Source organism: Clytia hemisphaerica, unplaced genomic scaffold (genome assembly GCF_902728285.1).
Source record: "Clytia hemisphaerica strain Z4C2 unplaced genomic scaffold, Clytia hemisphaerica genome assembly, whole genome shotgun sequence".
In the NCBI taxonomy this organism is placed as follows: Eukaryota; Metazoa; Cnidaria; class Hydrozoa; order Leptothecata; family Clytiidae; genus Clytia; species Clytia hemisphaerica.
The window spans coordinates 1,942,658-1,954,722 of NW_027104175.1; the positions used below are offsets into that span (position 1 = coordinate 1,942,658).

A 12,065-nucleotide genomic window follows, 5' to 3' on the forward strand; every position below is an offset into this window, starting at 1 on the left:
ATTAAAAAATCGATGGTGGAACCTCGTGCGACCATTGGGGAGTGCCTTATGTACCCCGAGTATCATATCCATTAAGAGGCACAGTGTCGCGTTGATATATTTTCGAGATTTTCAAATATTTTTGTTTCTTTTCCAGTGCCGTAGAAAGCATTTTCATATTGGGGGGCTGAAGTTTAGTGACACTGCGAGGGCCAACCATGGTTTCCATGGTTTGGCCCGGGGGGGGATTTTGAAAATTTAAGCTCTAGATTGCTTGAAAATGCACTCAAAACAAAATGCTTTCAAGAAAAAACAAGAAAAACTTTGCATTTTGCAAAATAATCATTTTTGAAAAAATTATTGCCCCCCCCCCTACAGTGCTACGGCACTGTTTTCTGAGATTGTAGTGGCTACTTGTCAATGATTTGACTTTCTACTAAGATTAATCAAAATATAAAAGAAATTGGGGGCATAATGTATGGATTTTTTCGTTTACTACCAATGAGTTATATAAGACGTTACAAAGACGATATGTTTAACAATTATTTTTGTATAATTTGATAACAATATTGCAGTATTAATTGAACCTTTATTTCTTGTGTTTATTTTGGTATAACTTGTTTAACAAAATATATTATTAATCAGCATTCTACTCGATACTTTCAAAATAAAATCTAGAAATCTTTATTTGACGTATATTTAGAACACAGCATTGAACACATAAGAACCGGAAAATATTCCATAGACCACCGACTGTTTATTCAGCTTGAATTCTCACTTTTATCAAAAGAATGAAAGTAGTTTATCCTTAAATTGCGAATAACAGAAAAAATGGCAATTCGCGTCTTTTCATGTTTTCTTAGGACAAAATTGACAGAGGTGACATTCATGGCGTTCTAAATTTAGATTTAGAACGCCGTGGTGACATTTCATTAGTGCATCATTTTGAGAAAAGTCGTAATAATAATTATAATGCTATCATTTTTGACATTCTGTTTTTGGCCTTCTAAAAAGTCGTTTGAAGTAACTCTAAAAGTTTCGGGTTAAACTGCGCTTTTATGCTTTGTTGAAAAGATATTTGTGAGTGGAATTTTATTGAAAAAAGTAAATAAAGATGGAAGAATCAAGTTTGAAAATGAAATCAATTTACAATTATAGTGAATAGTCTATTGATTGGAGATTACTGAACACCCCTGTGTCACAGACCCGCTGGGACCCCAGCCCAACTGGAAAACTTAGCAAAAATTTTGTCTTCGGTTGAAATTTCAGCCCCACTCGAAACTCCATGTTTGAAAATTGCACTCCAAAACCATCCCCACTGGATTATTTATAACCTTGGAATAATAGATTTCCCATCCCCATTGGGATTTCAATAGAAATTTTATCCCCACTGAGGAAAAAATTCCACCGGGGCTATGAGACAGTTTACTTAGAACTTTGGAATTTTTTTACGACCTTTTACCTTTTCCAAAAGGTATCAAATTACATGGGTTGTTTACATTTTGTCTTTCTAAATTTTTGTATCAATCACTATAAAAAGCTCACGAAGCATTTTTTCATGTTTTGTATGCTTGTCAGTTAATGTTTAGAAATGAAATACAAAACTAGTGGAGCTTTATATATAACAAGATGTTGCGAGTTTTAAAAAGTAGGAGTGGACATGGCTATATTGTATCTTTGTGATAAATATTTTGGGATTAGCAAACTTTCTTTAATGGTTTGATGAAAACTTTCTAGGTTTCCTTCTTTGATGAGACTTTATATTTATATCCTTTATTGATTTGTAGGGGGTTTGGCTACACTGTAATTCTTGATTTGATGATATATCATTTCAATATTTGAGCCGAGGGGGGGGGACACTCATATGGTCCGACCTAACGGTATATGCCATCCTTAAGGCTAGTTTTTTCGAGACCCTTGAAATGCACTGTAAGGGTGTATTTTGATAGATACACTGATACACTGTTGCTTAATTGAAACTCTGACAGTAAAAATATGATGTATCTTTATGGTTTTAACTCGCATTCATTTTGATTTGTTTTGCACATTGTGTCGACATCTCAAGCTCATTTTAGGTACCTTTTCATTACTCAAGAGCTGCAATGAATTGGCATGTAAGGCGCCCCCTTTTCACAGACCCATTAGGATTTTTTTCCGCCAGTGGGAATAAAAATAACTTGGTTTTTATTCAATATTTCATTTGAAAGTCCCTTCTCTAGCTGAATCTATAAAAATAAATGATATAAATTATACATAAAATCATCACTGAGAAAAATTAACACACAATGGATGATGAAGTAGGTCAAGGAACATACGAAGGTCGAAGACAGCAAGGTTTCACCCTCGATTTCGTTCGCTCACCACCTGGTATCCTATTGGTTGTCAATACGGTAAGGAAATGTCAATCAATCGGTGAATAAATGTGAATTTGGGAGAAATGAGGAAGGGAAGTTTCTGCTCGTGTTTTGAAATTTTATTATATTGGGCTCTTTCAGAAAAAATCCGTTCATTGGAGGTGGAGGATGTATTATTTTTTCAATGAATTACCTCTAAACATTTTCATTTTTCACGCCATGGACAATCATCAATCTAACGAATTAGACACCAAACTTACCCCTGGACACCGCAGACTTTTTTTGGAACCCTTGGACAATTCATCCTACCCCCATGAACGGATTTTTTCTGGGGAAGAGCTCATTTTATATTTATTGTATTAATACTTTACCGGATACCAAGTCTAGCCAAGATGAAACAAGCTCTTTACATTAACGCTTTCTTCCAATAGGTTATTTTGTTTCTGTGCTGGACCATCATAGCTGGTTGGAGGACGCAAGTTCATCCATACATCGGAGTTTATTATGAGGGAAATACTGGATATTACCTCACAACCACCATCATACCATTTCTTATTCTGTTGACCGTCTTTGTGCTTAAGATGTTAAGACTGCACAAGAAAATTCCCAAAATCGTCAATTGGTCTTTGACAGTAAGTAAGCTTTAATCCATTTGAAAAGGTTTCGCACGAGCTTTGCATATTATGAGCTGTAAACATAAAATATCATCCACATCATCCAAGTCATATCCCAAGCTCTTATTTGTTGGGGATTCTATCCCATCAACGGAATTGGGTGTAATGTAATCTCAAACCAGATCATCCATTCCGTGCAAAACAACGCTTTGCTCTAGAGAGATATGACGAATGTGACGATCCGGCCTAGTTGTTCAGCCAAAACAATCGCAAAACCGTGTTTCGAAAAAGAAAGCGATTAGGTTATAATGATTATGTTTATGATTGGTGTTTGATTCTGGTGTGGCCGTTTTTTGTTTTAGTCAAAGTAGTCCGCAAATAATAATACAAGTCTAATGTGCAAAGCATCGGAATCTGCTCGGGGATAAGGGGTTTTTAAGGAAAAAAATTCTATCTAAAAAATAAAACGTCAGTGAGAACATTCATTACGTCAATAAATAATGGTTTTATTTTTTTTTTCGTTCTTTAAAGTTCGCGAAATTGATGCTTATGGTGACGATAAGTGACACCCTGAATACGAAAGAAAATTATGAAAATATGATGAATGATGAATTTTGCGCTTATGTATTACAGTGAAGTGAATACGGTTGCTCTATCTAGTGGTAATTGAGTCCTCGGATTCCACATGGACCTGTAGCTCAATGGTAGAGCAAATGCCCGCGAATGGCATGGTTGTGAGTTCGACTCTCGCCGGATCCGTTGGTTTTCCAACTGTTCTGGTGACTGGTCAGAAGACAACATGAAAATATTTATTCAAAATTCTATTTTATAGATGGCAATCAATTGTGCTGTTTGGTCGGTGCTTCTCTTCATCTCGTCCTGTGTGGTGGGTGACATGGCAAGAAAATTGAATCCTGCATGTGAAGTTTATTTATGTCATCATCTTGGCGCATGCGCGGTAAGTAATTATTATTGTTTGTCTGGAAATTTCACCCCTGTCTCAAGTGCCCCGGTGCAGTATTTTTTCCTAGCGGTTGGTATAATATTTTTTTAATCAAAATCAAGGTGGGGATGGAAATTCTATTGTTCCTACCTGTAAAAGTCCGGTGGGGATGGTTGTGGAGTAAGTAATTTGCTTTCATTAATTTCAAATAGGGATGACAGTCAATTCCCTAGTGAGATTGAAACTGTAGGGTATATGTATTTTTCTTACCGGGTGCAAGCTTTAGTTAGACCAAATTCATAGTTGGGCGGGGTCATAGGGTCTTTGATAAAGTAAAGGAATCGCAGCAGAAGCGTCAAAAGTTATTAAATAATTTAGCCAAAACTCGTAGCCCTAAAAATTCGAAATAAATGGATTTATACCATTGGATAGATAATAAAATTATGAACAGAAAAGTTTACAACAACAAGTCTTTTGTATTTTCAGCACCCCCTAGCTCGGGAAGGGGGGTATTAGGTTTACATGATAACGGAGGGTGCCGCCCAGCTCTCCCGCCGAACCATTATTCGACCAAATTTCGATGTTTCTGGGAGCAAAAATTCAAATTATCCTATTTATCCACCTTAACTTGCCTAAGCCCCCCCCTCCCCCGCCAGGCCCTGGTTCAAATGTAAGGACGAAGAATGTTACCGCGACATGAATAAGGTAACTGTAAATGAGGAAGTCAAAATACTGGTCGAAATACTCATTGCAGTTGAAGCTCTCTAATTTGATCTTCAAAAGAAATTGAATTTTCATCGAATAAGGGAGCGTCGTTTATGAGAGTTTATTGTTGACGGGGACTTTAAATTTCATCGAATAAGGGGCCCCCCGAATAGTAGAACGTCGAGTTAGAGAGCGCCAATTGTACTTACTCAAATGCACTTTACTTTTGCAAAAATTGAACAATGAGGTAAATATTTTATATTTTCCATTTCTTTTTCACAGGCTTTTGGATTTTTCGGATGTATTGGTTTAGGCGCACAAGCCTTTTTACATTTCCGCGAATGGCGTCAAAAATCGGCCGGTGGACTTCATAGCGCCACAAAGTCTTCAGGTGACGGAGCTGATGTTGAATAGGATTCTTACACGTATTATAAACATGTATCATAAAATGCTGATATCAGCACAAAGTCTAAATATAAATTTTTCAATTTTATCTTTTACGAATTTTATCTTGAAATAATTTTATGATCGTTATGACCACTCGATGTATATTTTAACGAATACTATTCTATGAAATTTCATTTACTGATCATTCTTCAAAACGATTTTAAAATTTTTTATTTTTTCCAGGAGTTTAAGACGGGGTCAAAATGCTTTCAAATCTCACAATCTGAAAACATCTATCTAAACTGAATCTTATTCTACTTTCATTAATGTTAATGAGCTTTTAAAAATGATTTGTAACTTTTTAAGTATTTTGACCCTTTTTCAAGCATTTTGAAACTTAATCCTCTGGAGTTTGAATGATTTTTTTCTAATTTCTCAGGCAAATTAAGGCCTGTCCAGATTTTTCAAACTTAGCTTAATTTTTTATCACCGTTTCCACTTGTCATAGCATATCACTTCATACATCGAAAGGGGTCAAGTTGAACATTTACAAGAATTTTTGTCATTGGATTGGTCGTTAACTATTCAAACAAAAACTTTTATTATATTTTTCTAAAGAACGCGTCATCTCTATTGTTTTGAATAACCAATTATGTGAGCATCTTGTAAAAACTTCAATACAACTGATCGAAAGAAGCGTATTTGAGTGTAGATCACTGTAATTGCTGTGCCATAATTAATTTTTTCACCCAAAAAAAGATATTAGGCAAAAACCAAAAAATGCTGACGTTAGCAAAACTTGTTTTTTGAATAACTCCAGTTTGGCTTATGGTAAAAACCAAAAACATGAAATTTGGACCAAAGTTGCACACCATTAAAAGGATCATTTAAAAAAAAATCTATTTGAAATTTTGCTGACGTCAGCACTTTATTGCAAAATTTCGTATTTTGCTGATTTCTGCTGACGTCAGCAAAATTTGAAAAAAAAAATTGTGCAAAAATGTTTATTGATATGCAACTTTTGTCCAAATTTCATATTTATACCATAAGCCAAACTGGAGTTATTTATTTAAAAAACAAGTTTTGCTGACGTCAGCATATTTTGGTTTTTGTCTAATATCTTTTTTTGGGTGAAAAAATTAATTATGGCACAGCTATTCCAGTGATCTACACTCCAATAGGCTTCTTTCGATGTATGAAGTGATATGCTATGACAAGTGGAAACGGTGATAAAAATTATGATAAATTTGGACGTGCCTTAATTTGCCTGAGTTGTTTGGAACAAGTTCATGTTGAATGCCTACTTGAACTTGAAAATAGTTTTACCAGAAGATAAAATTAGCATATGGTCGACCAAAATTGTGGCAAACTCGAAATTTTATGTTTAGCGGACGTTTTTTTACTTAGTTTTGACAATGATTACACGTTTTTTTAAAGAACAGATTGTCTATAAGAACATAGTGCTTCGATGGCCTGAAATGCTAAGAACAAGTTAAGAATATTTTAAGGCTTCTTGGAATCTGAAACACCCAATTTTTTAGGAAAATGGACAAAAATACTTAAAAAATGTGAAATAAGAACAGGTTAAGAATATTTTTTCAGGTTTAAAACTCAAAAGGTTAATAATATCCGAAGGCTTCAAAAATTTTGGATGTTCTTATAAAAAGAGAACGTGTATATTATTTGCATTTTTGAGTACTTTTGATCATTTTCTCGTTCGAAAATTTAAAACTTGAGCGCTAAAGCTTCGGTTTATTCGGCAAGTAACGAGGGGTAACGAAAAAGTAACGAAGTAACGATGGGGAAAAAGCTGAAAATGGTGGCCCTGACGTGTCGAACTATCAAAATTTGTAAATTTGTGCGCCAGAGCTAATGGTCCTGGTGATTTTGGGAGAACCTAACGACTCTGGTTAATCTATTCAATAATTTGGGAAATCTGATGATTGTACAGCAGGATCTGATCGTTCTGGTGAATATGACTGTGGAGATAATAAATCCAATTGTTTTTATTGTAAATTGGTGTTTGTGAATAGACTGAAAGATTTGACGGCTTTGGTGAATCAATGGTGTTGGTCAATGCAATGATGGAATCAATGGTGCTGGTCAATACAATGCTGGAATCAATGGTGCTGGTCAATACAATGATGGAATCAATGGTGCTGGTCAATACATTGATGGAATCAATGGTGCTGATCAATACAATGCTGGAATCATTGGTTCTGGTCAATACAATGATGGAATCAATGGTGCTGGTCAATACAATGATGGAATCAATGGTGCTGGTCAATGCAATGATGGAATCAATGGTGCTGGTCAATGCAATGATGGAATCAATGGTGCTGGTCAATGCAATGATGGAATCAATGGTGCTGGTCAATGCAATGATGGAATCAATGGTGCTGGTCAATACAATGATGGAATCAATGTTGCTGGTCAATACAATGATGGAATCAATGGTGCTGGTCAATGCAATGATTGAATCAATGGTGCTGGTCAATGCAATGATGGAATCAATGGTGCTGGTCAATACAATGATGGAATCAATGGTGCTGATCAATACAATGATGGAATCAATAGTGCTGGTCAATGCAATGATGGAATCTATGGTGCTGGTCAATACAATGCTGGTATCAACGGTGCTGGTCAATACAATGATGGAATCAATGGTGCTGGTCAATACAATGATGGAATCAATGGTGCTGGTCAATGAAATGATTGAATCAATGGTGCTGGTCAATGCAATGATGGAATCAATGGTGCTGGTCAATACAATGCTGGAATCAATGGTGCTGGTCAATGCAATGATAAAATCAATGGTGCTGGTCAATGCAATGATGGAATCAATGGTGCTGGTCAATACAATGATGGAATCAATAGTGCTGGTCAATACAATGATGGAATCAATGGTGCTGGTCAATACAATGACGGAATCAATGGTGCTGGTCAATACAATGATGGAATCAATGCGGTTGGTCATAATGCAATGATGGAATCAATGGTGCTGGTCAATGCAATGATAAAATCAATGGTGCTGGTCAATGCAATGATGGAATCAATGGTGCTATGGTCAATACAATGATGGAATCAATGGTGCTGGTCATTGCAATGATGGAATCATTGGTTCTGGTGAATTCAATGGTGGAATCGATGGTGGTGTACTGGTGGATGCAATGCTGCACTCACCAATGGTACTGTTGTGCAGGTGAATGCAAGTTAGAGATTGTGCATTTTTTGTAAGCATCATCTTTATAAGAAATCTATCGATAATTTTTTATTCAAGGGGTATTGACTTTCGGCGATGGGTTCTTCCAAAGCAAGTTAGGGTTTGTGAAAAATGTGAGCATTTTTATTTTTCTTATAAGCATCACCTTTATAAGAATACAATCCATAATTTTTTATTCAAGGGGTATTGACTTTCGACGATTGGTTCATTCAAAGCAACTTGGGGTTTGTACAAAATGTGAGCATATTTATTTTTCTTATAAGTATCATCTTTATAAGAATACAATCCATAACTTTTAATTCAAGGGGTATTGACTTTCGGCGATTGGTTCATTCAAAGCAACTTGGGGTTTGTGCAAAATGCGAGCATATTTATTTTTCTTATAAGCATCATATTTATAAGAATACAATCCATAACTTTTAATTCAAGGGGTATTGACTTTCGGCGATTTGTTCATTCAAAGAAAGTTAGGGATTGTGCAAAATGTGAGCATATTTATTTTTCTTATAAGCATCATCTTTATAAGAATACAATCCATAACTTTTAATTCAAGGGGTATTGACTTTCGGCGATTGGTTCATTCAAAGCAACTTGGGGTTTGTGCAAAATGTGAGCATATTTATTTTTCTTATAAGCATCATATTTATAAGAATACAATCCATAACTTTTGATTCAAGGGGTATTGACTTTCGGCGATTTGTTCATTCAAAGCAAGATAGGGATTGTGCAAAATGTGAGTATAATTATTTTTCTTTTAAGCATCATCTTTATAAGATTACAATCCATAACCTTTGAAGGTTTTGAATTTTGGTATTTGGTTCATTCAAAGCAAGTTAGGGATTGTGCAAAATGTGAGTATATTTATTTTTCTTATAAGCATCATCTTCATAAGATTACAATCCATAACTTTGAAGGTTTTGAATTTTGGTCATTGGTTCATTCAAAGAAAGTCAACGATTTCACATAAGAATAGTATTTTGATTTTAATTTTATTCGGTTTCGTTTTTTTCCGAATTGAAAAATTTAATCAGCTTACGATTAAGCTCTTATATTAACAAGAAAGCCTAAGCGGCGTATAGGCCCCCCAGCATTGTTGACAGTGTCAACATATTCTTTCGTTGCAGAGTCGCAATACAAATTTACAGGAGTAAATTATTTTTGATGTATTGACTAGAGTCAAGCGAGCCAATTAAAATTAATTACTTTAACATTTTGAGATTTGACCATATAAGTTTGAGGTATCAATTATATGTGGTTTTTTCTTACGCATGCGCACAATAGAAAGTCAGATAATTCAATTTTAGCCTGGACGCGTCAATTGATAATTGCGCGCATAGGCCCCGACAAAGTCAAATCTTTTCGACCAGTTGCGTTTTAAAGGCCCATACCGCTACGCGCTGGGCCAACAATTTGATTGCCATTCACAGATTGCTCGTTTCTTAATTGATTATTGTGCAATTGATTATCGTGCAATTGACATTGCAGCAAAACTTTAGCATTTTATTCTGCAAATTAATTTAACAAAACAATATTACATTGAGGATAAGATGCGTTTTAAAATGAAAAGTCCAAAATTCCAATCACCAAAATTCGAAACCTTCAAAGGTTATAGATTGTAATCTTATGAAGATGTTGCTTATAAATAAATATGCTCACATTTTGCACAATCCCTAACTTGCTTTGAATGAACGAATCGCCGAAAGGAAAAATCATTTAATGGGTGGAAGGAGGGTGAACAATAATGTCATTACTGCGGACAAGGCTTGTACATGAGAAATTGGCAAAAATCAGCTAAGTTGTTTTCCAGTGTCTATAATAATACCTTAGTTAGGTTTTTGTCGAAGTTTTGTCATCACATCGTTAAGTAAGTATTTATTCCCCCTGAGGTATATCATCATAATCCATTGTTTGTCACTTTATGATTTTAACGAGGTGGCAACGAAGCTAGAAGTGCTTTCTATAAACGTATAAAAAAGATACAAAGGAGATGGATGTCCAGTGGATTATATGTTCATGCTAACTCTGGTCGTGTTCAGACCAAGGTTTAAAGTAATTAAGTCTATATTTTTCTTTTATATTCCCTTTGTATTTAGCTGCAAGTTCCTCATAAGTTAAACCAAAGTTTAAAAAGGAATCACACACTGGTTTAAAAAAAAAGGTTTTTACGATATTATCACAGTTTTCTGAATAGACGAAATCAGAATTCGCAAGTAAAAAGCATGCTCCTTTTGTAAATTATGAAAGGAAAACGTGAAATTTATGACTTAGCGACGCTGGGAGCGTCTCTAGCAATTTAGGCAGTTAATGGGCTTTTAATGAGAATATCATGGATCGAAGTATCAAAAATGAAGCCCACTCAGGGTGCCTTTTCACTGAGACTGTCTGGCGAAAATCCATTTGCTGAAACAAAGAAAATTGATAGGAAAACATTAAACTTTTTGTTCTCCAAGAGAGGGCTACTCAGGTGAGTTAAGGCAAGTTCCAAACATATTTTGCGTGACGCGCACCGCTTCCCATTATTCCTTAACTTTCGTATATAGCTCAAAAGAAGCGTATTAAGGAGAGGATTTCGGAAAGTGCTGGGCCGAAATTTTAAATTAAGTCAATCTCAAGATATCGGCCAAAAACTGATTTTTACGTTAGGAAATACGTCGAAAAAACACGTCAAAAAGACAAGTTAAATGACGTCATATTTAAAAACAGCGATAACTTCGATTACATTGCTACAAATAACACCAAATTTTGACTGGAGACGTAGATTAACGATTCTAAAATATTTGTAGAGAAATTTTCAAAATTTTTAGATGACGTCATTTAATGTCGGTAAAAATTAAAATACGTCAAATATTGATGACGTCATCAAAAATTTTCAAATTTTTTTCATGCAATATTTCAGAATTAACAATCAACGTCTCCAGTCAAAATTTAGTGTAAATTGTAGTAATGTAATCGAAGTTATCGCTGTTTTTAAATATGACGTCATTTAACTCGTCTTTTTGACGTGTTTTTTCGACGTATTTCCTAACGTAAAAATCAGTTTTTAGCCGATATCTTGAGATTGGCTTAATTTAAATTTTCGGCCCAGCACTTTCCGAAATCCTCTCCTTAATACGCTTCTTGTTTTGAGCTATATACGAAAGTTAAGGAGCAATGGGAAGCGGTGCGCGTCACGCAAAATATGTTTGGAACTTGCCTTAACTCACCTGAGTAGACCTCTCTTGGCTTAATGACCAATTAAGCGAAAAAGGCAGCATAAATAAATTGGTTGCCATAAAAGTAGCAGAATGTGCAGTGGGATTCTTTTGTGGGAAAAGTGTTTCCTTTCCCGATAGATCTGTATTGATTTGATACAAAAGACGAAGAATCTTGTCACAGAAAATGTTCATTAGAAGGCTGTAATTCAAAATCCCTTGATATGCAAGTTGATGATTTTTAATAAAATTTTCTTCAAATTCAAAGGGTTGTAAACGCTTTGACAACTGTTTTGGGAGTCAGTAATGCTTTCCTATCAATTTTCTTTGTTTCAACTAATCGATATTCGCCAGACAGTCTCAGTGAAAAACCACCCCTTGATATGCGAGTTGATGATTTTTAATAAAACTTTCTTCAGATTCAAAGGGTTGTAAACGCTTTGACAACTGTTTTGGGAGTCAGTAATGCTTTATCATCAATTTTCTTTGTTTCATCTAATCGATTTTCGCCAGACAGTTTCAGTGAAAAACCACCCTATGAAAAACCAAACCATTTCACTGCTGATAAATGTTGATGTTCTGAATGGATCTTCAAAGAAGGCGATGCTATTTTATTGCAAACAATCTATTTTCAATGTATCTTTGGTTTAATTGGTCATTAAGCCAAAA

General features: G+C 35.0%; 1 protein-coding gene across 1 annotated transcript; it reads left to right on the forward strand.

Moving 5' to 3' along the window:
- Positions 1–2,189: 2,189 nt before the first annotated feature.
- Positions 2,190–5,144, forward strand: LOC136814430 (plasmolipin-like). The gene is made up of 4 exons (XM_067070976.1): positions 2,190–2,369; positions 2,765–2,965; positions 3,780–3,905; positions 4,878–5,144. Exons 1-4 carry the CDS (start codon positions 2,265–2,267, stop codon positions 5,007–5,009), a joined length of 564 nt encoding a protein of 187 aa, XP_066927077.1. The 5' UTR covers positions 2,190–2,264; the 3' UTR covers positions 5,010–5,144.
- Positions 5,145–12,065: the final 6,921 nt, after the last annotated feature.